This window comes from Bufo bufo, chromosome 3 (genome assembly GCF_905171765.1).
Source record: "Bufo bufo chromosome 3, aBufBuf1.1, whole genome shotgun sequence".
NCBI lineage: Eukaryota > Metazoa > Chordata > Amphibia > Anura > Bufonidae > Bufo > Bufo bufo.
In genome coordinates this window covers 328,806,195-328,833,663 of record NC_053391.1, presented here as the reverse complement: position 1 = coordinate 328,833,663, position 27,469 = coordinate 328,806,195, and the positions used below count along the sequence as shown (strand labels likewise).

Genomic DNA, 27,469 nt, shown 5'->3' with positions numbered 1-27,469 from the left:
CCTTTATTTAAATTAACTATTCAAAGTATGGTGTGATGTAATGTGGCTAGCTCACATAGTCTGCCAGGTGTATGGTAATGTGTGAGCCAGTTTTTGCTGAGAGTGTTCACAATCATGGTATGTTGTGACCTGTTTCACCATGAACACACACTCAGACACAGTTGACCACTGACGGTGCGACACTCTTTGAACAAATAAAATGAAATGCACCCGACTCGCCGTCCCACACACCCCAATCACACCATACAAACGAATCAGGGGGATTGTGCCCTAGCAATCTCATGCACATGGACAAACAATCCCTCCCTGGTTAGACACAGTTTGAGGGAGGCTGGGTTGGGATCTGTGCTCTATTGGAAGGGCCATACATATGCCTCCACAATTCCCAGATTCAACTGTCTCATTTCCTTCTGTGTAACTCTAGCTCTGCCTATATAATTCTCAAAGCATGGTATTGCTGCTCTGGCTAGCTGCAGGTGTGAAGGTTCTCGACATGTTTCCACTGTAATTTGCATTTTCTGTTTTTCCCATTCACATTTATGGGAGCTATGGAAACAACATAGTACAGCCCGCTAAGATGGGTATTTTGAGCCATAAATGTCTGACATCAGAATACCCAGAATGTCTGTATTATATGTTTACCAAATTGTTACTTCCTTTCCTAAAGTCTCTTCTGACGGCTCTGCTCACACTACTGTTAGGGTCGATTCTGTTGGTTTTCCATTGATTTTTAACAGTTCCTTCCTATAAAAAAGAAACTGGGACGATCCATTAGAAGTCCAAAGGTTCAATGAGATCTAGAGGTGCAGGAAAAGTCCTTTCTATTATAACCAGGCATTTATTATATAGGAGATAAAGAATAAATGTCTCACATCATCTTGTTTGGATGACTGGTTTATTACTACATCAATTTATTAATGGTTTATTCTGCATGTGAACCACACAAGAGAAGACATTCATTAAAACAACTAATTCCTTCAGAATAATTTAGGCCAGCTCTAGCTGACGACTTTTCAGGGGGGAAAGGTGGCGGTTGGTGGTGCGGTTAAAGGTGTCCACTGCCGCAACATACTGCCCAGCAGGAAGGGTGAGCTTTCGGCGGCTGTCTAAACATTTCTTGTCCAGAGTCAAAGAATTTTCTTTACACTTTATGTCAGCTTCAATACGGGCAAGATGTTTGTAAAGTGCATCCAAGGCGTCCCTGTCGGATATAAAGAACATCAATGAAGCTTTCAAGTTGTCTGCAAACCCACAAGGACCAAATATAATATGACTACTATTAAGATAACGGTGTATATACTCTTTAACAAAATTAATCCAATTTATGTAGAAGCCCTTCCATGTACTCCGTTTCCATGGCCAGTGTCACACTTCAGTTCATGTGGCCCACCAGAGGAAATCATACTAAGTACATTGAGAACTTTTTAAATATTGTACACACACGAAATATCATCAGCAAGGTCTAATAGGTTACTTGTGAATGAACTCGGAGGAAATAGACCCCCTAGTGGCAAGTAATTGGCTTAGCTTTAAATAAGGAGTAAGGCCTTTGGCTTGACTTTTTCTGCACAGTATTGTGGCAGAGGTTAGGCCCACCAGGAAATGCTCTGGTACACGGGTAGGTCAGTCTGACCTTGTCCATGGCCACATGAAGCATATATTCAATACGCTTACACGTGGCAAGTGTGATAGTATTCTGGATTAGAGAATGTTTCCAGTTTACCAGAAGGGCTTATTTGAAGGTATTCTTTTTATAATACAAAAAGTCATTCTAATATATTTTCTCTGAAGAAAGGATAGATCTAATCAGAAATTACCAGTTCATGTTGTTATCCAAAGGTGGGGGCAAGAGTAAAAGCTAAAGCACACAAATGACTATTCTTTAGTCTGTTCCTCAATATATTAATACATAGCTAACATATGCCAATGTTAAATTAACTGTTTCATGATGATTGGTAAAAATCTGCTGCAAAATGACGTGTGTAAAGATGATTGGTTACTTTTTGTATAATTAAATAACTATTAGACAGAGCTTGCTGAGCTCGGATCCAACACTTATCTCGCCATATGGTGATCACTGTTTAAAGAGGTTCTCTGGGAATTAAGAAAATGAAAATACTTAAATATTACTTTATAATAAATATATTCTCAAATACCTTTCATTATTTATAATGGCTCGTTTTGTCTGGGGAGCAATCATCAGGGGAAATAAAATGGCCGCTGTCCCATTAGTTCACACAAAACCTGTCCTAATCACACATGAGGACAAGTTACTTTTGAACACTGAGGTAAAGGTCTGCCTCATCCTCCTCCTCTGTACTTGTCAGGGATTATGATCCTGAATACAGATGATAAGAATTTTAGCTGAATCTCTGGGGAATTTAGTTCATGAGAAGACATGAAGTACAGAGAGGACGGACAGGACAGACTGTGGCAATGTGTTGTTGTGGTAATGGACACTGCATACAAGTGCTGCTGCTCATTATCCACACCTCACCCTCCTCTCATGTCTCCTCATCATCTCCATTCCCACAGAGATTCACCTGTATTCAGGATCATGATTCCTGACAAGAGGAGAGGAGGAAGAGGCAGCACTATGGCTCATTGCGGTGAAGTAACTTGTCCTCCTGTGTGATTAGGACAGGTTTTGTGTGTTCCGATAGGACGGCAGCCACTTTATTTCTCCTGATGATTGCTCCCTAAACAATATGAGCCATTCTAGTTAATGAAAGGTATTTGTGAATATTTTTATTATAAAATAATATTTAAGTATTTTCATTTTTTTAATTCCTGGAGAACCCTTTTAACTTTATAGAATTTGGAACACCAGACAAAAGCAGGCCTGTAGTGTTTATCTACAAATTTAAAGGGGAACTACTCTAATACAAATATTATTATGATCAGCCATTATTGGTAGCATCTACACAATAGTAGTTAAATTATTAAAGGGGTTGTTCCACAAAAATTGTTTACATTTTTCAAAACACCTAGATCTGAATAGGTTTGTAACTGCATCTAATTAAAATGTATTACAGCTACTGAGTTATTTAATTAAATCCATCTGAACTGTGTGTTTTCTCTTTTTCTAATCTTTCTGCCCATCATACTGAGGTGGACGCACAAGCTTAGTTCCACCCAGCTGCAGCAAAAAGGACATGGCCCTGAGAAAGGCTACGCCCACTGATCTGCCAGTTGAAATAAGTCTAGCAGACTGCCATGTACTATATGATGTCTGATTTTCATTTTTCTACATTAATCATGGGAGAACCCCTTTAAATAAATGGTCCTTAATTTTCTTGCATTATGGCTTTAGTCAATGCAGCCCTGTTGTTTATATGACCCATGACAGCAAAGTCTCACCAGTGGCTATCCTTAACCACAAGCCTAGCCAAGGTCATGTCTATTCATGGTGACTCCATGTGCCCTTTAGACTTTTCCGTTAGCATGTACATACAAGAACATTTGGTACTGTTTACAGACAGCCTGCTTTTGCTTATAATTTATTCATACATACACATAAGGAAGACCTCAATCTATATGCTATAGGCCTCATGCACACGACCGTTGTTCTGGTCTGCATCCGAGCCGCTGTTGTATGCGGCTCGGGTGCAGACCCATTCACTTCAATGGGGCCACAAAAGATGTGGACAGCACTCCATGAGCTGTCCGCATCCGTTGCTCCGTTCAGTGGCCCCGCTAAAAAATATAACATGTCCTACTCTTGTCCGTAGAATAGGCATTTCTACAATGGGCCGCCTGTTCCGTTCCGCATATTGCGGAACGGTCGTGTGCATGAGGCCATATGCAAATAATTTAGAAGTAATCCAGATGTATCATATCTTCGAGATGTGTTCTGCTTCTACTTATGTGTGTATAAAGATAGAACACCAGAACACATGTGCTGCTGCTGCTTCAGAATAACAACAATGTAGTAAATAGATTATATAACATATAAGATACATATATAGTTAAAGTGGTTATCCCCTGATTAATGAAAAAAATGAAACTCATACATAGTCTAGTAGATGACGACCTTTTTCTAGAACCAGCCCAGGCGTATGTCCTTTCTGCTGTAGCAAGTTGAAGAATAGAACTGAGCATGTGCTTTCAACTCGGGGAGCAGGACAAAGAAATTAGAAAAAGAGCACACAGCAGGCGGCACTATACTGATAGCTACTGAGCTATTAAATGAAACCTATAATAAATTTTAATTACATGAAATTACAAAAATCCAGATGCTGGTTTGAAAACTGTAGAATAATATTTGTGGCACAACCCCTTTAAGAAGTATTAGGTCTCATGCACATGGCCGTATCTTATTTTCAATCCACAATAAACGGATCCTTTAAAAATGGTTAACTTTCTTGTGCATTCAGTTTTTTCCTCATTCCATCAATAGACAGGGCTATTGTCATCTGCAGAAACAGACAAGAATAGGACCGGCAGTGAGATTCTTAGATCGGGCACATGGGTCAATGAAAAAATGGACATGTGCATGGCCCAACTGACTTGTAACGGTCGGCGTGCTATTTGATTTATAAACGGATACCACACTGCAGAAAAATGTGCTCTTATGCAAGAGGCCTTAGAAGATGTAGCTCTTCTGGTAGTTAGATTAGTAATGGCACTTACTGTGACTGAGACAGTTTTTGCTTCAGAGCAGCAATAGTGCCCTCCAGCTGGTGGACTTCATCTGTCAACCCATACTGCACCTGTAGTAGAAATGAACAATGTTGTCACATCCGCTACTCTATATGACACCATGTCTAATCTCCCCATATATTCAGAGCTACTCAAAGTGGCCAGAGTGGCATATCTTACCTGGTCCCTACAAAGATCTATGTTTGGTCTGTATGTACGGGTCTCAAGTCGCGTGTGGGCCAATTTTAAAGGCCCGCTCTTGTCTCTCAAATCTGCTTCTAAACGTCTTATGTCTTCCTCCAGTTCCTCAATCTCATCTTTGGTCTGTATGAAAAAAGTAATTAGACCAATGACACCAAATATGTATACACCAGTGTGCAAGGATGCAATACTACCATCAAATTCACAAGAAACTCAGATAACAGTATATAGAATGCATTAGGAAAGTAAGAGGTCCAGAGCACTCTGGATCAGGTTTTTATTAAGAATATTTCAGTACTTTGCTCCATTTGGCTTTCCCTCAACCCTGAACAGTCTCCCTGTCCCAGTCACTGAAAAAGACCCCCATAGTATGATGCTGCCACCACAGTATGATGCTGCTTCACTGTAGGAATGGTTCTAATAAGGTTTCTTCCACATATGACACTTAAAATTGAGGCCAAAAAGTTCACTAGACCAGAGAATCTTGTTTCTCACAGTCCTTTAGGTGCTTTTTTTTTTTTGCAAACTCCACGCAAGCTTTTGTGCGTCCTTTACTGAGGAGAGGCTTCTTTCTGGCCACTCAGCAATAAAGCCCAGTTTGGTGGCGTGCTGCAGTGAAGGTCGACCCTCTGGAAGTTTTTACCATCTGCACACAGGATCTTCTGTGTCTCAGCCAGAGTGACCATTGGGTCCAAGGCCCCTCTCCCCCGATTACCTAGTTTGGTGGGGTGGCCAGCTCTAGGAAGAGTCATGGTTGTTCTATACTTCATCCATTTAAGAATAATGGAGGCCACTGTGTTCTTGGCAACTTTCAGTGCAGCAGAAATATTTTGTACCCGTCTCCAGATCTGTGCCTCCACATAATCCCATCTCTGAGCTCTACAGACAGGTCTTTCCTCCTCATGGCTTGGTTTTTGCTCTGATATACATTGTTAACTGTGGGACCTTATATAGACAGAAACAGGGGCATATATTTCCAAATCAAGGCCAATCAACTGAATTTACCACAGGTGGACTACAATCAAGGTGTAGAAACATCTCAAAGAAGATCCAGAGAAATGGAGGCCACTGAGCTAAATAGCAAAGGGTCTGAATACTTATGTCCATGCAAAATGTTAGCTTTTCCTTTTTAATAAATTAGCAAAAATGCTGTTTTCACTTTGTCAATATGGGATGTTAAAGGGTTTCTGTCACCCCATTAAACCGTTTTTTTTTTTTTTCTTTACTAATATTCCCTATAGTGCGATCTCATGATACATAAGCAAATTAATCATTTTGGTTCAGTAGAATTTACTAAAAATCGATTTTTTAAATATGCTAATTACCTTGCTACCAGCAAGTAGGGCGGCTACTTGCTGGTAGCAGCCGCATCCTCCGATGGTAATGACGCCCCCTCGGCATGCTGATTGACAGGGCCAGGGAAGGGAATCGTTCTCTGCTGGCGCTGTTAGAATTTGAAATCTCGCGCCTGCGCCGTACCTGTCTTTAATCGGCGCAGGCGCACTGAGAGGCGGCCGCTCTCTCGACCGCTCCATCCTCAATGCGCCTGCGTCGATGACGTCATCAAGTACACCCGGAAGAGATTTATTATTAATAATCGTTGGTGGTATAGTGTTAATAACTGTCATTTTTATAAAATTATTTATTCCCATTTCGTTGGTGGTTTTTGTGGCAGCATGCTTATTACGTACATTCTTACCTGATTCGAGCATCCAGCGACGTCACCAGACTCTCCGCCTCCTTCCAGCGATGCCGGCGTCTTCTCTTCCGGGTGTACTTGATGATGTCATCGACGCAGGCGCATTGAGGATGGAGCGGTCGAGCGAGCGGCCGCCTCTCAGTGCGCCTGCGCCGATTGAAGACAGGTACGGCGCAGGCGCGAGATTTCAAATTCTAACAGCGCCAGCAGAGAACGATTCCCTTCCCTGGCCCTGTCAATCAGCATGCCGAGGGGGCGTCATTACCATCGGAGGATGCGGCTGCTACCAGCAAGCAGCTGCCCTACTTGCTGGTAGCAAGGTAATTAGCATATTTTAAAAATCGATTTTTAGCAAATTCTACTGAACCAAAATGATTAATTTGCTTATGTATCATGAGATCGCACTATAGGGATTATTAGTAAAGAAAAAAAAAAAAACGGTTTAATGGGGTGACAGAAACCCTTTAAGAGCAGATTGCTGGGGGAAAACTTGAATTTTTTTCTATTTTAGCACCAGGCCACAACATAACATTTTAAATAAGTGAAAGGGTCTAACACTTTCCGAATGCACTGTAAGATCATAGACAATTACACAAGGTCCACCTTTTTTAAACATATATTGTGTGCAAAGATAACATAATAAACTAGAACAAACTGGCCATATTAGTGCAACCAGTTAGCATGTCTCGTCAATGCGTCTTAAGCCTGTTTCACACTGGTGATAATGGTTCCGGCAGGCTGTTCATGGATCCGGCCGCAGCACGGCAATTATGCAGAGAGGCGGCCGGACAAAGAAATGCTGCATGCAGCTAGTTTTTCAGCTCTTTAACAGCATGCTTTTATACAAATTGTCTGAAAAGCACATAATGTTATAACCTAGGGCAGGGGTATTCAACCTCCGGCACTCCAGCTGTTGTGAAACTACAACTCCCAGCATGCATACTTGTTCTGCTCCTCTGAGAACTCTCATAGAAATGAATTAAGCATGCTGGGAATTGTAGTTTCAGAACAGCTGGAGTGCCGAAGGTTGCTGATCCCTGACCTAGGGCATGCTTTATGCTTTTAACCACCGAGGAGTCAACTGGGCGGACCTGCATCTATGAGTGGTCATTCAGTGTGATTTCACTTTGTCGTGTAGTTTTCCTGGATATGAACAGTGCGCAAATGAAGCCAAAGCAAGTACAACCAGCTTGCCCGAAAAGCACATGACAATCCAACAGATTTCAGGAGCAATTCTGGTGATGTCAGACCCTCTTTTCAGAGTAACAGCTTTACCCAAGTGACTACTCTGGAGTAAATAGCATAAAGCACATGCCAGACTGTACATTTTTTACAATATTTCTTTTCAGACACTTTGTATTAAAGCATGACTATAAACTTGTTAAACGGGGTTGTCCGAGAGTTTTCTTAGGCCCCTTGCAGACGAGCGTGTCCGGATTAGGTCTGGATGCGTCCCGGTGCATTGCGGCAAACCCGCGCGAGTAGGTACGCAATTGCAGTCAGGTTTTGACTGCGATTGCATTCCGATGTTCAGTTTTTATCGCGCGGGTGCAATGTGTTTTGCACGCGCGTGATAAAAAAACCGACTTTGCTACCCAGACCCGAACTTCTTCACAGAAGTTCAGGTTTGGGTTAGTTGTAGTGTAGATTGTATTATTTTCCCTTATAACATGGTTATAAGGGAAAATAATAGCATTCTGAATACAGAATGCATAGTACAATAGGGCTGGAGGGGTTAAAAAATAATAATTTAACTCACCTTAATCCACTTGTTCACACAGCCGGCATCTCTTCTGTCTTCATCTGTGAGCAATAGGACCTTTGATGACGTCACTGTGTTCATCACATGGTCCATCAGTGTAGTGACCTCATCAATGGTCCTATTGCTCACAGATGAAGACAGAAGAGATGCCGGCTGCGCGAACAAGTGGATTAAGGTGAGTTAAAAAAAAAATTTTTAACCCCTCCAGCCCTATTGTACTATGCATTCTGTATTCAGAATGATATTATTTTCCCTTATAACCATGTTATAAGGGGAAATAATAATGATCGGGTCCCCATCCCGATCGTCTCCTAGCAACCGCGCGTGAAAATCGCACCGCATCCGCACTTGCTTCCGGTTTTCGCGCAACCCCATTCATTTCTATGGGGCCTGCGTTACGTGAAAAACGCACAAAGAGGAGCATGCAGCGATTTTCACGCAACGCACAAGTGATGCGTGAAAATCACCGTTCGTGTGCACAGCCCCATAGAAATGAATGGGTCAGGATTTAGTGCGGGTGCAATGCATTCAACTCACACATCGCACCCGCGCGGAATACTCGCCTGTGTGAAAGGGGCCTTACTGATTGGTGTGGGTCCGAGACACAGGACCCCCACCAATCAGCTGTTTGAGAAGGCACGGGCGCTTTCAGTAGCGCCACGGCCTTCTCTCAGTTCACCAAACACAGTACTGTACATTTTAAAGGGCCGCTGTACTTGGTATCGCGCTCAGCCCCATCCACTTCAATGGAGCTGAGCTGCACCTAGGCCATGTGATTGATGAACGTGATGTCACTGTCCTAGGAAAACCTGGAGACGGCTGTGGCGCTACTGCATTTTAGTGCTGGCGGTTTATTGTAAATAGACCAAGTGACTGGTTTGGCTAAGGGTTATATGGTGACTCTGGCCATATGCAGCCAAGGATCGCAGTAAGGTTAATGAAAGTGAATGTGGGCACCCAAATTCTCATGACCGCATTGCAGTTGCAGCAATATTTTTAGTATCACAACCACATTCACTTTTAATATGTTGCTTTGTAGCATGGCGATTTGTCCAAAGTCGCGGGAAGCCTCAGCCTTAATGGTTTGGTAGACAGAAGAAAGATATAAAAAGTACAAAAATGAAATGCAGACTTACATTCTTCTCCTGCCACTTGAGTTCACTGTGAGCTTTTTCAAATTCATGGATCCTTTTCCTGAAGGCAAACTCCACAGCCAGTCTCTGGGCTTCCAGCTCATTATTAGTCTGGTAGTGAAAGAAAGAATGGGCTTTATAATCTGTCGTAGTAGGGTTCTCCAGCTAGATCATAGATCTTTGCTCAGTTTTTCCCCTAAATCTACCCCAGTGTTTCTGCATTGTGCTGGTCACAGATGAGCACCTATGTTCAAATCTGGGCCATAGCTATAGGGTGCAGAGGTAGCAGATGCTACCGACCCAGGAGCCTGAGGGGGCCCAAAGACCCTTGTGATGCATAAGAAAATACTGGTATTATAGAAAGTGCATGCTGGTCAAGTTACACCTCTGGCCGGGCAGCATGAAGACTATGTGCTTTCCTGCCCCTGGCCACAATGTGAAGGGGGGCCCAAGCTGAACTCTTGCACCAGGGCCCATGAGCCTTTAACTATGTTCCTGCCCCCTCATACTGTGATTCTGGGGGAATGATTTTGCAGTTGTTTGATCTTGTTAAAGGGGTTTTCCAAGATTTAAATATGACCTATCCTCAGGACTGCACTCGCACAGGGCGCAGCCTTCCCTTCAACCATCTAATTGGCGGGGGTGCTGGGTGTCGGACCCCCACTGCTCTGATGTTGATGACCTATCCTAAGGATAGGACATCAATATTAGCATCCCGGAAAAACCCTTTAATGCCTCACAAACAATGCCAATTGTTGACTTAGTACTTCTATCTAGAGAACATGTCATCAGAAAATGGTCACCTATTGTTTAAATCACGTTTTTATGTTAAAGGGTACAAACTTCGTTGGAGGCCATTTTTTTATGATTGCATTCTAATAATTTTGGGCTAAAAATCTTTTTTTTTTTCCCATTGGTCTTTATGAAACATGTCCAACAGTTTTTTTTATCGCTGAACTCCAAACAGCTCATAAACAGGTTGTGTGTCACTTAAAGGGAACCTGTCATCTAGAAAATGCATATTAAACCGTCAGCAGTACCTTATTGCAGCCTGTAGCATGATTATAAAGGTGTCTTTTTTGTACAATGCAGCAAAATTTTAAAAAAAATGACTTTTATTCAATGGGCCACACTATGTAAACGATAGTCTTGAAGTCAAGAGGGCAGCGGCCTTCTCACCTCAAGTCAAGCGCGCTCGCCTCCTTTAACTCCCCATAGTGTTTGATTGATACAATTTCCTTCACTACTGGACGCTTGAATCTAGTCTGTGTCCCTGCAATACCGGCGCCTGCGCACTGTTCCATTCCGCTATGAGGTATTGTTCAAAAGCTCAATGCGCAGACACTGGCACACGAGAGCGCATGCGCGGAGACTACATTCAAGCAACCGACAGTGAAGGAAGATCCAACCAATTCATTAAGAGGTGCACGGCTCTTTATACATCTATCGCATCTTCGGCTGTCTGTGCACCAGAAATGGAATTCTACTAGGGATCAGCAACCTTCAGCACGCCAGCTGCTCTAAAACTACAACTCCCAGCATGCACACATTTGTCTGTTCTTGTAACTCCAACACAAGTGAAAGGTGGATTCTGGGAGTTATAGTTTCAGAACAGCTGGAATGCCGGAGGTTGCTTATCCCCATACTACAGTGAGGAGCTGGAGTAGATTTCAGTTACAATTTATATCAGCTTTCTGGCTTAAATTAATGTAATTATGTCGGTCCAATGTGGCCTACTTCTTCTGCAATGCTCCGCCCAAGTTTATAAAATATTGTGAAAGCAGAGAAAAACAAAAAAAAATTCCCCAATTTTTTTTCTAAATAGCCTTTGCGCAAAAATCTTGCTACTTTTTATGCAAAAAAAAATGGTTTAAAGGATAACTGTCACATTAAGACCCTAATTTCAATTTTCATATATGTATATACTAATAACATGATATTCCAGAATCAGTTACTATTAGACTGACTTACCCCATATTTAATAAGATTCAGCCCTTAGCAACCAGTCTGCATAAAACTGCAATTTCGCTATTCAGTTAAGATGGCCGCCACTGCCCTCCCCTGAGGCTAATCCCGCCTGCCCTCACTACCCACAATGCATTGAGCTCTTCACATGCACTAGCCAGTAACAATAGCCCCCCAAAAGTGTCAGTAACCAGAGCCCTCCCCCCCTAAAGGGTTAATCTCCTGCAGCACAAAGGGGTCCTCTTACCACATGTTGCTTTCATGTATACACTGAGCAGATGGCAGATCTCCCTTCCCTGTTGTGCGCTGCTCCAACTCTGCATTCTCTAGCTCTGCTGAGTGAGGGAGCGTCTGCCAAGCACAGGGACAGAGAGAAGTGCACACAGCCCAGGCACTGTTATCAGCTGCTGGGAGGACCTGGCTTTAATCATTTCCTTACAGTCCCTGGCTGTCAGTAATGTGAGCCTGCACGCAGCGTGCTCCGTCCTTCAACACATAGACGGACCATGCCTAGCAACCTGATTTTAAGCACAGGTAAAAGTAGGCAGTACAGGGAACAAAACTGTGGGCTTAAGGGGTAATTGAATACACAGTGAAAAGTTGAAATAGGGCCACCAAGGAGATATTAATCACCACAATCCAATACTCCAAAAAAAATAAAAAATACGACAGTTATCCTTTAAAGTTTTTGTAAATTAACCCCATTGTGTCTGGTTTAATAGTGAAAGACTCCTTTTAAAGAAAGAAGTGGAAGAAAGCTGATTAATACGATCCATGGACAGGTGTGACATTAATGAAGATTTTACATGCATGCTGCTTGAATTATTAGGACGTGACATACGATCATAATGTAAATAGTGGGAGTGAAACAAATCCACAAAAAATATCTATATTTTAATAAAATAGAACAGAATAAACAGAAAAAAGCAAGGGACCTGAAAAATACCTAAAGGGGCAATGGGAACGGTGTCACAACTTCTGAAATGTAATCATAGTGTACTACTGATGGCGAATGTATAGATCCATATTCTCTATTTAGATACAGAAAGTACAGTTGCCTTGACATGGATCTAAAGTTCCCTCCATTATGAAGTTATATAGAAAATGTAGTTCACACCAAATCAGTCAGTGGGAACTGTGTTAGGTTTCCAGTTTTTGCCAATTTTAAGAATCTTAGCTACTATACAAGTATGAAATACTACTGTGTGATCCATATGAAGGATGTCATCTAGTCCCACAATTATTAACCACAGAGCAGAAGACCTTAGAAACAAAGGTAATCCGAGAAGTTTAAAAGGAAGGAGTAAATTTCATTCCAAAAGGTTCTTTAAAGTGAACAATCAAACCAATAGGTTTATTTCCGTTTGGATGTCCTGTGAGGATGGAGAATTGGACGTGAGGAAATCTCATTCCCAGAACATTATGACGTTCTGCAATACACAGTAATCTAGACAAATTTTTATCAAAAAGATCATTTATTTTACCTGTGCAATTGTCAAAGCAATGGCTTCTCTCAACTGTGCAGAGGATCGGAGCTCAGCTTCTGCTCTCTCCTTGTTGTAACGGCTGAATTGTTCCCATTCCTGGGGAGTGGTTGACCTGAGAAAAGACTATGCTCATAGATCATCTACTCCAAACATAAAAAAGTGTTCTAAGGGATCCTATGACTTGGATGGAATTCTTTAACTGAATATACAAGGACCATATCCACTGAAACCACTTCTAAAAGTATAAGTGCAGTATGATGGTTTGCTATACTCAACATCGACAGTTTTGTTCCAAAAGCTTTTTTTTTCTATATACAAGAGGTGTACGGTGTCTGTCAGCAGTAACAAAGGACAACTAATGGTTTTAGAGATTGGTGGGGGTCTCAGTGCTCAGAACTCAACCGATCTAAACTTTTGATATATCTGTCTGACATATCTAGAGTTTTTTGAAAAGTTAGTGACCCTTTATTGAATAAATTGAAAACTGGGCAGTCCTAGCCACCCAGTGGCAACTGGACATACTGTAAACTTTCATGCTCTGGCACTGTACATTGAGAGTGGACAATGCCAGAGCATCTGAAAGATACCAAGTGATCTTGCCATCTTCTCTCCTCCTGCTGGGCTTGTGCATCCACCACCATTCCTGTTGCCCCTCAGGTAAAGGTTCTTTTACATGGACCAACGAATCAGGCAATTATCTTGAAGGTACCAAACGTTCCCAATAACTGCCTGATCGTAAGCGGAGATGAGAGCTGCATTTACATGGAGCAATCACCTCTGTTGTATGTGGACAAGCAATTGCTTGTCCCTATAGAAAGTCATTGTTTCTGGGCAGCAGACCCCTGTTTACATAAGCCAATCTGCTGCACAGAAACAATCACCTGATGAACAAGTGCTTGCTCGTTCATTGGGTAATCGGCAGCACCTTTTACACAGGCCAATTATTGGGGACTTGGGTTTCTACAAATGCTCATTCTCAATCATTGACCTGATTATCAGTTCTTGTAAAAGGACTTTAACTGAGGCAGCCAATTACTGGCCACAGTAGTGATTTTACCCTGGACCTAGGGCAGGTGGTGGACTAGAGCTCTACCAGTTAGGTATGTATACTTCTGATAGGACAGGGGCTGGCTGATACCTGGGGGGACAGGCGAGTGACAGGCTGACACCTGAGGAGCCCTACATATGCGGCAGGGGGACTGGAGCAGTATTTCTTAAGGTAAGTATATTGCAATATATTTATGCTTTGTCAATTTTTAACCCAACATTACAATTTTTTTAATCTTGAAAAACCCCCTTTTACTTAAATTTAACAGTAACATCTCTGCTAAGATGGTGGTTTAATCTTTGTACTTACCCTGCCACAAGTACACAATAGGAGTACAATTCCGGGCATAACAAACAACATTAGGTGATCAAATAATAAATCACTCTTTAAAGCTCTTACCCATAAGGTACCCGGGTTTGGTCCACTTTCAGCGATATATTTGGAGAATTTTTGGTAAGTGAGAGGCATGTTCGGTCTATATCCAATGTTTCCACTTTGCCTCTATGGTCCCAGTTTAACTGTTGACGCGATTCCTGTAGTAGACTGAAGGAGAAACCTAGTGAATAATACAAAGATGAAAACGGCTCTGATCACATATACACCATGGCTTCAGCGCCATCGTAGGATGGATACCGAAGGTGTCAGATAGACCCCGCTGACTCATTGCTTTGATGGCAAATATTGCTATCATATATGATGGAACTGCCAAGGACAGTGTGAACATAGCCTAACCATAAAACCATATTAGCCAACATACATGCCATTGCATTTACTAGTCCATGTGGAGATCAAGATCTATTATACCTGGAATTCCATTTATACAAAACTTTGCATCAAAATCAATTTCAATGAATAAAAGCAGAGGTTTGTCAATTTGGTTCCTACCTTTTACATAATAAATTGTCCATATTGAGTATCCGGTCTGACACTACATTTAACTGTATTGATGAACCTATTATGTGGTTTGTCTATCCAGGCAACAATACAAGCTCATTATGTGGTTTCTCTATAGAGGCAATGATAGCAGCAAATTTCATACCGCTTATGAATGGCTCATTGTATCTCCCTATTACCATGAGAAACTTACAATAGTAGATTAGATGGTGACTTTGCCTGAGAAGGTTGACTGAGCAGTTGGTTAAATGGACAGTGTCCAAGGGCCTGACAGCTACCAAGGCCCAAAGCCTTTAATGCCCAACAGTGAATCTTTATCTGAAGATATTGGGGTGAATTGCTTTCCACTCCGCTGGTCAACATCCTACATGCATCCCATCAGGTGATTACACCATGTCTTTGGTTATGTTATTATGGTTCATCCTTCCAAAATAATTTATCGCAAGTTAGAAAAGTACAAGTAAAAACGTATCATTTTATCTACCGAAGTTTAAAGGTTGACAACATGCTAAGATGTATCTCCCAAGTAAAGAGAACCATCTCGCTAGCGCCACCTTGTGGAAGTGGCTCTCTGTGTGTCAAAATCTGACTTTTTTTTTTTTTTTAACAAGCCTTGGAATATGAGGGGAATATTGGGGAAATGCCAAGCCAGATATCCATACATAGACAGCTGTTTTGGGATGCTTGCCCCTCATTAGGATAGAGTAGTATTCTGGCTGGCTCAGTATGATGCCTTGAAATGCAGCTTAAGCAGGGTGCTGGCTCTCCTTAAACCAGCCATCTATGGAAAGCTACTGGAAGTGCTTCATGGTACAGAGTCTTATCGGTCATGCTCCATTGGAAAATAATATAATAATAAGATAATAATAATAATAAAGGCTGACAACAACATTTTCTAGTTCACTGAACTGTTACTTTACTTTGTTCACATAGGATTATCTACTATATAGCTACTACGAACTATTGAATACTCCACTAAATGGCAATGTACTGTAAAAATTAATGTTACATAAAATTTCACATCTGAACATTGATCTACACAAGGAAAGATACAAGTACAACATTTTCTAGAATTTTAAAAAATGTACCAGAGTTGTTCAAAAGCCTCACTGATCTTCTGTTGTAGTGCTTTTCGAACACCTTCGATCACCTCCACTTCTTTGTGCAGTTCATCCTCCACCGGGTCTTTCACCAGGTCAATATCTCGGTGGCTCTCACGGAGGGTCAGACATTCTATAGCCACATCTGATGGGACATTCTTAGCCTGCAAGGCACGTTCTGCTTCATCTTTCATCTGTAACCACCCAAGAGATCATTCAGACCCATAGAAGCAATATCAATAAAAAAATGTATCCTGCACTCAAGTGATATTCACTAGGAGACTCTTATTGGTACTGGGAACTATTCGTTTCACTATGTTTTTTCTGCCTTAGTTCTACCAACGTTGGCCTACACTTAAAAGGTTTGTACATTTCTTTTATACTGATGGCCAGCCCTCAGCAATAGCCCTGGCGCCAGAAGTAGGTTATGTAACTAAACAGGTCTGGTGGACAGAGCTGGTACTGCAGTGCTGCTCCCACTGAAGTCACTACACAGTGGGCAGAGCTTTTTAGTTTTGGCACCATCTTGCAGCACCAGAGCTACTCTTGAACAGCTAATTAGCTGGGTGTTAGACCCCTGCCAATCAGATACTGATGGCCTAAGGACAGGTCATCAATATAAAAGGAGTAGGCAACCTTCTAAAAGGCTATGTCTACCTTCAAAATATATTTTTCTCAATATATCTAACATGAAAATTTCTACAGCTATTATGCAGACAATGTGTCTCCGACAACAAACAAATTCTGTATTGTCCAATCTTGCAGTCATACCTCCTCAATATGTGGTTTACTTCTCGCTAACGAGAAGTGTTGTACACTACCATAAAGTAGAGGACACATGGAAGATAGCATGGGACTGCAGGATTACACTACACAGAGCTTGTTTGCTGTCTGTTATCATGAAGATGCATAGGCTGTAGGGGTTGACCCATCTCAGACTTTTGCTACGATATGCCATCAAAGTCAGATAGCAGCAGGTCCCAGAGGTGGGACCCACACCTATCTCCATAACCGGGCCCCAAGAGTGAAGCAGAGCACACCGCACATGCACATTCACCTCAGTGGGACTCAGAGGAGATAGCTGCTGGCATTTTCAGGACTCCCACAGTGGTGAACGGAGGAGGGCGGCCAAGCTTATGCGGTCTGCTCTCCTTTACATCAGGAAGACTGTTCTGGAGACAGGAGCAGGTCCTAAAGTGGGGATCCGAACCTATCTGACATTGATGGCATATCCTAGACATATGCTATCAATGTCTGACATGAGACAACCCCTTGAAGGGGTTATCCAATATCAATAACTGCCCCCCCATAAGACGGGCCCCTCACTAGGAATATACTTATCTGGGTCCCCGCTCCCTGCGCTGCTCCTGGTCCCCGCACCGCCGTTGCTGCTTCTCCCCATGCGTGGATTAAAACATCCGGTGTCGGGGGGTGCGCAGCCAATGGCAGGCCGGGACGGTGACGAGCCTCCCTAGCATCGCGGGTGACTGTAGGGACTAGGGAGGCTTGTCCCTGTCCCGCCTGCCATGCACGGATGTTTTCATCCGTGCACAGGGAGAAGCAGCAGCGATGGTGCGGAGACCAGGAGCAGCGCAGGGGGCCCAGCATATGGGGGGCAGTTATTGATATTGGATAACCCCTTTAAGTCCTGAAGCCAGCAGAGTACCCAAACCAAAGGCACAGGAAAAGGTGAAACCAGGCTACATACAGTAGTGGATAAGAAGTATTCAATCTCACATTACAAAGAATGATAGATAAAGGATAACTTACCTGTACACTCATATCCTAAACGTAGAGCCAAGATACACTAGGAATGATGATAGGGAATCATATAAAACTCACCAGTGTCAAGGCGTCGATTTCAGCATCTACTTCAGACAGACACTTGTCCAACAGCAGTTTCCAGTTTTCTACTTCGTCAATACGATCAGCAAGTCGTGTACGGTTATCCTCCTCATCCCATTTAGTCTAGTCAAGTATCACATTTTAGTTATTCTTTGTCACAGTATGACTGTCTGCTTCAAACCACCAGCAAATTAAGGCCTCATGCACACGACCGTTGTTGTGGTCCGCACCCGAGACCCGGTGGGGACCCATTCACTTCAATGGGGCCGCAAAAGATGCGGACAGCACTCCGTGTGCTGTTAACATCCGTTGTTCTGTTCCGTGGCCCCGCAAAAATAATATAGCATGTCTTATTCTTGTCCGTTTTGCGGACAAGAATAGGCATTTTTACAATGGGCCGCCCGTTCTGTTCCGCAAATTGCGGAAGGCACACGGGCGGCTTCTGTTTTTTGCGGACCGCAAAAAACTGAACGGTCGTGTGCATGAGGCTTAACTCTATGAAATTATAACATGCAACAATAAAATAGCAATAATAGAATCTATGCTCACTCGTTTTATCCACAGCATTGCTCCGATCCTCCCCGAAGGGCTTTGGTCGGCTGCAGTAATGCCTCTATACACCGGTAAGTGCTGCAGCCAATCACTGGCCTCAGTGGTATACAGTACAAGATTGCTGAGGCCAGTGACTGGTTGCATTGGTCACGTAATGTATATAGGCACATCATTAGCACAACCGCAAAAAGAAAGCCCCGCAGGGAGGATCTGAGTGGCAGTATATGTTAGTACTGCTGGCTTGGGTGCAATTTTTTTTAATAAGCTGGAAACTCTTTGATCTTCAATAATTTTTTATTGAGTACTTTGCATAATACAGTACATTCATGCCCATCACGGCATAATATCACAGTGTGAAACATATCAAAGTACATTTTTCAGAAAGAAAACATACATAAAGTACATAACAGAAAACAAAAACAAAAAAAGAGGTCCCAACAAGTCCCACATTAATCTTGCCCATGTTGAGGTAAGTGTTGTAGCATTATATGCAAATCCCCACCCATGCCTCAATCCTCGCCCTCCTCAGACCCGCCCCGAAACCACCAAATGTACCCGAGTCACCAAAGACATTCTGGCAAAGGATCAGCATAGGGACTAGATAACCACAGCATCCAGTTATTAAGACATCGTATGCGTACGGAAGAAGAGGAAGCAAACATTAGTTCACAATGCATGTGATGATTAACGGACTCAACCACTTCCGATATTGTCGGAGTACAAGGTAATTTCCACCTCCGCGCTATTACATTCCGTGCTGCGCTTATCAAATGGGCCGTTACCCATCTCATCTTGAAAGGAATGACTTCTAAGCCTATTCCCAGAATGGAAAGAGCAGGGGTCAAATTGATTGTTGAATCCGTGACCTGCCGGACTAAAGCTTCCATCGCGTGCCAGAATTTTCGGGTGTAAGGACATTCCCACCACATATGCAAGGGAGTACCAACTGACCCACACTTCCTCCAACATAATGGGGAGTAGCCAGGTGAACAGTGGGCTAGTCTATTTGGGGTCAAGTACCACCTGAGTTGTATTTTCCTGGCCTGCTCTATATGATTTAGACATTTAGTGCACCTGTAGGACCATGACATTGCTTCCCTCCACTGGCTCATGGAAAACTCGGCACCCAGCTCTTGTTCCCATCTTAACATAAAAGATTGTTTCCCACTATCTTGGTCTAATAATAAGTTTAAGTATACATCAGAAATCTTCGCTCTAAATTGCAGGGGTGATGCAACATAGGGCTGCAAAGGACTCTTACAAGAGTGAGGTTGGGTTAATGGGGAGTTATTTAACAAGTGACGTATCTGTAGAAACTGGTAAAAAAGGGTATTAGGGATGAAGTAGGTGTCATGCAGTGACTGAAAATCTTTTAGGCCAGAGATTGTATAAAGACCCCCCAGCTTATCCAATCCTTTATCCACCCACGCTTTTAGGTTCATATCAGAAATATGGTATTCAAGTGCTATGAGAGGGATGCTGTCTTTTGGCACCGTGAACCACTTCTTTATATTTCTCAAATATGACCATATGAAAAGAGACGCTCGCATTGTAGGGAGAGGAACCTCATAGCAAAGTCTCCCCAATTCATGAGCTGCTAGGATGGCTGGGAGTGAATGCTTTTTAACAAACGCACTTTCTATCTCAAGCCACTTGTGTGGAGCAAATGGAGACCACCACTCCAGCGTCTGTTCCTCCAAGGAGGCCAAATAATACTTATACAAATCTGGTACCCCAAGTCCCCCAGCTCTAACCGAAGGATACAAGGAAGCCTTCGGGATTCTAGGGTGCTTATTCTGCCAAATAAACGCCAAGAGATCTTTTTGGAGCGTGGTCATCAATTTTTTAGGAACTTGCAATGGGAGACATCTGAAGTAATAGAGTGCTTTTAGTAAGGATAACATTTTTGCAGCATTGATTCTCGCCACCCAAGATAACTGAACCTGCGCCATACGGGAATAGTCACCTTGTAGGTCTTTTCTTAGGCGATTAAAGTTAATGGAAACTGTCTCAGCCGAGCTTCGTGCCAACTCTATCCCTAAATATGGAATGGACCGATCTGACCTTTGAAAGGGGTATATTTGCTTTAACCTATCTATTGTGGCTACAGGTAAGTGGAGATCTAAAACCTTGGTTTTGCTCTCATTTAGTTTATAATAAGAACAATTTGAAAATTGCTGCAAAATTTGATGTAGTGCTATTAAGGAGCTTTCAGGGTTCGATATTGTTAATACAACATCATCAGCATATAATCCAATCACATGGGAAGTATCTCCCGCTGTAATTCCCTGTATGCTGTGACATGCCCGAATCTTAGCAGCCAGAGGTTCCATTATCAATGCAAAAATCAACGGCGATAATGGACACCCCTGTCTGGTCCCATTGGTTATCTTAAAAGATCTAGACATATAACCTGAGGCAAGAACAGTAGCCGAGGGGGTTGTATATAGCCCCATTACACCAGCCCTAATATTACCATAGAAACCAAAGGTCTGAAGCACCCGGTCCAGTTACCCCCAATGCACCCTGTCAAATGCTTTTTCTGCATCTAGGGAAATAAACATTGTGGGGGACCTGGACTTCCCTGCAATCTGGATAAGATCAAGCATGCGTCTAGTGCCGTCCCTACACTGCCTTCCAGGCACAAACCCAACCTGGTCTGGGTTTACTAGTTCTGGCAAAAACTGATTAATCCTAGTGGCCAATATTTTTGCGTATAATTTTAAATCCGCATTAAGCAGGGATATGGGGCGGAAATTGGCAGGCGCATCCGGGGTCTTGCCCGGCTTCGGAATGGTTACCACCGTGGCTGAAAGCATCTCTGCTGGAATAACCCCTGTTTGGAAAAATGTATTATATATCGAGCACAAATTGGGGAGGAGCTGGGGCAGAAACTCTTTGTAATATGCCACAATAAAACCGTCCGGCCCTGGTGCTTTCCCCGCAGGGGTAGTTTTTAGAGCTGCTTGTACCTCTGCTTCCGCAATTGGCAAGTTGAGAGTAGTTAATTGGGCATCTGACAGCGTGGGAAGTTTTAGGTGCTCTAGAAAATCTACAATGGACGCTTCTGTTGGTTGAGGGGTTGCAGCATCTTCCTTCAAATTATAAAGTTTCGCATAATATGAAGCTATGGCATTAGTGATTTCTTGCGGATGCGTGAGAACAGACCCATTATAATGCATTTTCTCTATTCTGGAGTTAGCCGCCCTTTTCTTAAGTCTATTAGCTAACAGGGAACCTGCCCTATCTCCCATATGATAGTGAGACATCTTCAGTCTGCTGATTACTCGCTCATGATCATATAAGAGATGCGCCCTCATCTTAGAACGGACATTCTGCAGTTCCAAAAGGTGATCTGAAGAGGGATTATCCTTGTATCGTTGGTGTGCTGACTCCAGCTCTGATAACGCCTCATTAAGCTGCCAATCTCTAGCTTTTTTCAAACGAGAGGCTGCCTGCAGGAATATACCTCTCATATAGGCCTTGTGAGCCAACCACAGGGTAGATGACGAAATATCAGGGGTGCTATTCAGAAGGAAGAACTCCTTCAGACTAGTGCGGAATTCTTCTAATCTCTTAGCACTTTTGAGCAAGTACTGATTCAGCCTCCAATTTGGGGGTGATTGAGAGGGCAAGCCCATATTAAGTTCCATTACTATAGGGGCATGATCCGACCAAGTGGCTAGCAGAATGTCCGTCCTAAGTACCCCCTGCAAAATATCCCTAGAGACCAGGAAGTAATCAATCCGGGACTGTGTGTGATGTGCGGAAGAAATATGCGTAAAATCTCTCTCTCCCCCATGCTGGTACCGCCAGATGTCATGCAAAGAAGTGTTTTTTAGAGCTTCTTTTAGGCCCTTCCGGCGAGGCTCAGCATGAGTGAGACAGTCCATCCCCACATCAATTGGGACGTTAAAGTCCCCCCCCATTATAATAGCACCTTTCGCCACCTTTAAGATTTTCTTATGTAATCTGTTGAAAAAGGAGATCTGTCTGACATTTGGTGCATAAACCGAAACCATCGTACACAATTTCCCTTCAAGTGAACATATCAGGATAACATATCTACCTTCCTTATCTGTGATGCATTGGTGTAATGCAAACGCAACAGAGCCCCTTATACATATGAGGGTGCCAGCCTTACGTCTTTGGGCAGCAGGAGAGTGAAAAATATGCGGATACAATCGATGAGTACATCTGTGCTGATCTGCTCCCACCAAATGCGTCTCTTGAATGAAAGCCACATCACATTTGCTGCGGAGCAGATCCCGCCACAACTGGGAGCGACGAAATGGGGAGTTCAGACCGTGAACATTGTTAGAATAAAATTTCAGCCCCGCCATAAGAAAATGCATAACGACCTAGGTGTGAGCATAAAGGGCATTATGAGGCTGAGGTAGAGACCAAAATATGTGGGCCACATATCAGAGCACAAGCAAATTGGGACAACAAAAAACAACATAACATTAGCAAAAATAAAAACGGAAAGAAAACAGTGGTTAGACATCCTAAAACTGCAATGAGCAGGATTCTAGAGTCTAAAAAGGGGGGTCTGCTTAGGGGGTGACCACCACCCTAATACCAGGAGAGCAGACCTAATGGGGGAAGAAAAGAGATAAGTTCTTACGTATCTCCCATCCCGCACATCCAGAAGGATAAAGTAGGTGAGGGAGTCCTGGAAATCACATTTGTTCCCATTCTGGCGCAATTCTTGCCGACTTATTTCCACGGTCTTCTGCAGAACTGGCATTATCTCCGATTGAAAGCAGGCCCATCTTATGTAGAAGGACAGAGGCATCCTGTGGAGTGTTGCAAGTGGTCATCTGCCCCTTCACCGAGATCAGTAACTTTACAGGGAAGCCCCAGCGATAACGGACGTTCTTGTCACGAAGGGTACGTGTAAATTGCGCAAACTCCTTCCTCTTCGCTAGCGTGGCTGCGGACAGGTCTGCGAACACTTTAATGTCCTTAAAGGTTTCAGTTGGTGTCGGATTTTGCCGCAGGTTTCGGAGAAAGTGATCCTTGGCATGATAAAAATGAATTCGCGCTATAACGTCACGCGTAAGAGAAGGATCTAGACCCTTTGGCTTAGGGATACGGTGAATTCTATCAATCAGCAAGTCTCGCTCAGATAATTCAGGCACGGCTTCTTTAAGCAGGGTTTGCAAATAAAACTCCAGCTCTGCTGGGCCTACCGTCTCCGGGATTCCTCTAATGCGCACATTATTGCGCCTATGGCGATCTTCCATTTCTTGGATCTTTTCTTTTATGGCCGCCACATCCTCTTCTAGCGCTTCATGCGCATCGATCAGAGAGTTGTGTGACATAGCATATTCAGCCATTTTGCTTTCCACGTGGGTGACTCTGTCACCTACTCCCTGTATATCACGCTGCAGATCTTTAATCATGCTGGAGATGTCCGCTTTCAGCGAGGATCTCAGGGAATCCAGTAATGTGCGCAGTGTGTCCTCTGTAATCGGGAGAACCCCAGCTTCAGCAGATAGGAGAAGCGATGGACCTCCACATGCTGCAGGGGAGGGAGCAGGAGTCGCAGGGAGCCGGGGAGAAGAGGCGGGAGATCCCTCAGGTCCGGCGCTTGACGGTGGAGTTCTAGGGAAGAACTCTGTCATTTTCTTCGGCGCCTGCTTCTTTCTAATCTTCCCCATTCTGGGAACCAGGTAGGTGAGCGTAGTATGTGTCAGGACCCCTCAGAAGTAATATTTGAGCCGCTGTGGATATGCGGGAAGCGGAGCTACAGTCTCAAACAGCCGCCACCATCGACGCGCAGGCCACGCCCCTCGCTGGAAACTCTTTTAAAGGTGAAAGCCAGGGGATTCCATAGACTCCCCTCAAGTCTAGCTAGTACTAAACCAGCTAAAGCCAAAGGTTCCACTTTATAGTGCAGGAGACTGTAGCAGTGCATATTACGCTTCAAGGTCTAGTTGTTCTACAGTAGTTATTGTTCTGTGCCTTCTATATTTTATGTCACAATTTTGTGCTAAACAATGGGCTTTTGAAAACGACCTCACTACCGCAGATTTTTACTGGGCTGGAACAGGTGGTCATAATTGTCATGTTTAGCCATGGTACAAAGTGAAGAAATCCTATACCTCCCGTGGGTAAAAACACTATATAATAAGCAGCAGGCACAGTTCATGGTAGAGTGGGGGAAGGGGAGAATGTATAACACACTTAATAATAGGCAAGCAGCACAAGGCATAGTTTATGGAGGTGGAGGTTATGGAACACTTTATAGTACATAGCAACAGGCACAGTTCATGGGGGGTAAGGCACACCACGGGAGTAAATAGAGATCATTGGGCAGCATAGCAAGAATCTGAATTGGGCCCCCATGCCCCAACCCTAGGCAGTCCCACCACCCATCTCTGGCCCATCTCACTATCCACCCCTTGCTATCACAACTGCCAAATGAACTGTGCATGTTGCTGCGTATTATATAGTGTACCATACTCCCCATGATTTGTGCCTGCTGCTGTGTGTTATATAGTGTGCCATACCCCTATGAACTATGCCTGCTGTTACATATTATATAGTGTGTCATTTGACACATGAACTGTGCCTGCTGCTGTGTATCATATAGCGTGTTATATCCCCTATGAACTGTGCCTGCTGCTGTGTATCTTATAGTGTGCCATATCCTCTATGAACTGTGCCTGCTGCTGCCTGCCTATTATATAATGTGCCATACCCCCCATGAACCATGCTTGCTGCTGTGTATTATAAAGTGTACCATACACCCCCATGAACTGGACAGGCTAGGGATAGGGCATTGGGGTTCCTTTCAGACCCAATGATTTCTATGTATGCCCCTGCATCCTGTCCTTATTTACTAAATGGTGACAGTAAGTAACAGGTACCTGGTTGTTGGTCTCATTTCGTAGAGTTCTGGCCTCCTGACGAATCTGATGGGAAGCTGATTGCTGTCTCTGAGCGTTGGTTGAAATGAGCAAGTTGTTGGTATGCCAGTCTGAGACTGAGAAGCGGCTTCCAGGCTTTACACTCAAAGTGGCCATGTCTGCATTCAAATAGCATTCTCGTGTTAGGGAGAACATTAAACATGATGTGCATGCACTAAGTTGCTCTACTCTTAGTGTGGCTGCCAAGAGGGGTATAGAAGGCTCCTATTAAAACACATGGCAATATGCTGTTATTAAAGGCAGTGTGCCATCTCTACAATCAGAATAAGCCTACTGCCATGCAGAGTAGGCTTCTGAAACAAAACCGTACATTTTTGGTGAAAATCTGGTCCTCTGATCCTGAAAAAATGTTTCTTGCTATGCAAATAAGGTTTTTGGTGTACCATGGGTTGGCGACTCTTTTAGGTACACCATCTCTCTTACACCACCCAATGCTTCCCCCACTTGTTTCATTGACAGTTTCTAAAGGTGGATTTAAACAGGGCGAGGAGAAGCTGATTGTCGGGAAGGAAGCGTTCCTTCCTGACAGTCGGCTGCTCGTTAAGTGGAGGTGAAGTGCTACATTTACAAGCTGCGATCACCTCCACAGTATGAGGACGAGCGATTGTTTAGATCACACAATCTGCTGCTAGGGATCGATGATTGAGGTGTCCGCACCTCCGATCAGTTCACCTGATGAACGAGTGTTTCGCTCGTTCATCAGGTGATCTGAAGCACCTTTAGATGGGCAGATTATCGGGAACGAGTGTTTGGAGGGCCGTGTAAATCCACCTTTAGATTTCAGAGCCAACAGTGATGACGCAGGGGAAACCAGATGCACCAAAGGGTGCGGCCCCACCCATGGTGCACTGAAAACCTTATTTTCATAAAAATAAAATGTAGCATTTCTGAGCATTAGAGGACCGAATTCTGACAAGAATAGTAAGTTTTGGGGTGCCTCCTCACATGGTGGTATGCTTGAAACAGAGTTTGGAGATAACAGGCTCCCTTTAAAATATAATAATATTCTGTTAATATATAACAATCTATGAAAAGTTAGATTTTTGCAATTAATTGGTATTACTGTAGGGGATGCCTTCAGATGATGTGGCATCTTTTAGAATTTGAATAACCCCTTTAAGAAAACAAACTGTGGCATGTTCCAAAGGTACTTGGCTGCGGGGCTTCACAGGGACTCCATACCACGGATTACAGCATGCTTATAGATCTGTACTATGCACCCATAGGGATCCAATGTACATGGCACAGACCCTTTGTATAGACCATAAGCCTAATACAACCTGATCAGCAGATGACAGTGATCATACAAGCTGCTGGAAATGGCTGCCTGGATCCTGATGATGAGTAGGGCATTCCCCACAGTCTATCACCAGATTGACCCTTAAACTAAATTCATTCATGAACTTTGACCCCTGATTGTCATTTTTTGCCACTTGGCCAATAATCCCACTGAAGGACACTACTCTCAGCCTCTCCCGCCTGAAGTGGCTGATAACAGGGAGCAATAGATGGTAGGAAACTGATGAACTAGAGGTTCTGGAATATGAAATAGCAGACAAGCACAAGGTCCATAGACACAGCACGGCTGCAATAACCATGAAACCTATGAAAACCCCTTGAAGTCACAGTCATCCCTCCCCTGGCGTTACATTATATTATAAACCTACTTTTCAGTCTGAGTTCACAGGCGCGGACCGGTCCCTTGACAGCCTCCAACTATAAAGGTGACCACAGCTTTCTGCCGAGTCTCCAAGAGCCGTTTCCAGGGAACGAAGAATGACCAATCATCGTTCAGTAATTAGTTTACATCTCGTTCCCTAGTAACCACACGTGAACGCGCGCCGCTAGGAATTCTGGTCCGGGGTGGGCGCTCCGAGGTCACGCGGCCGGGTGACGTCATGCACTGCCCTGAAGCCCTAGTCTCGGTGCGCAGGGAATTGTGGGAGTTTAGGACTTGTGTGAAAGAGAATTGAAAATTTAGTGGCTATAGGCAAAGTTCCACTCATTTTAAAAGATCTCCTATAGCACACTTGATATTTTCTAAAATTGAGGAAAAGTGGCCTAGTTGCCAATAGCAACAGCTCCAGATATCTGGAGAGTGATAGTGAACGCCCATAAGAAATGCACGAATTTCTGTGCATTTTTTTTGCTCCAAAATCTGCAGTCTAATTGCGGTTTTTGGTGCAGATTTGAAGCGCTGCAGA

General features: G+C 43.5%; 1 protein-coding gene across 1 annotated transcript; it reads right to left on the bottom strand.

The window, feature by feature from the left end:
* Positions 1-884: 884 nt before the first annotated feature.
* TEKT2 (tektin 2) lies at positions 885-27,058 on the bottom strand. Its single transcript, XM_040424388.1, has 10 exons — positions 26,933-27,058; positions 25,206-25,363; positions 17,773-17,898; positions 15,919-16,124; positions 14,336-14,479; positions 12,886-13,000; positions 9,440-9,547; positions 4,822-4,965; positions 4,633-4,712; positions 885-1,201 (listed from the first exon to the last, which is right to left on the bottom strand). Exons 2-10 carry the CDS (start codon positions 25,359-25,361, stop codon positions 988-990), a joined length of 1,293 nt encoding a protein of 430 aa, XP_040280322.1. The 5' UTR covers positions 25,362-25,363; positions 26,933-27,058; the 3' UTR covers positions 885-987.
* Positions 27,059-27,469: the final 411 nt, after the last annotated feature.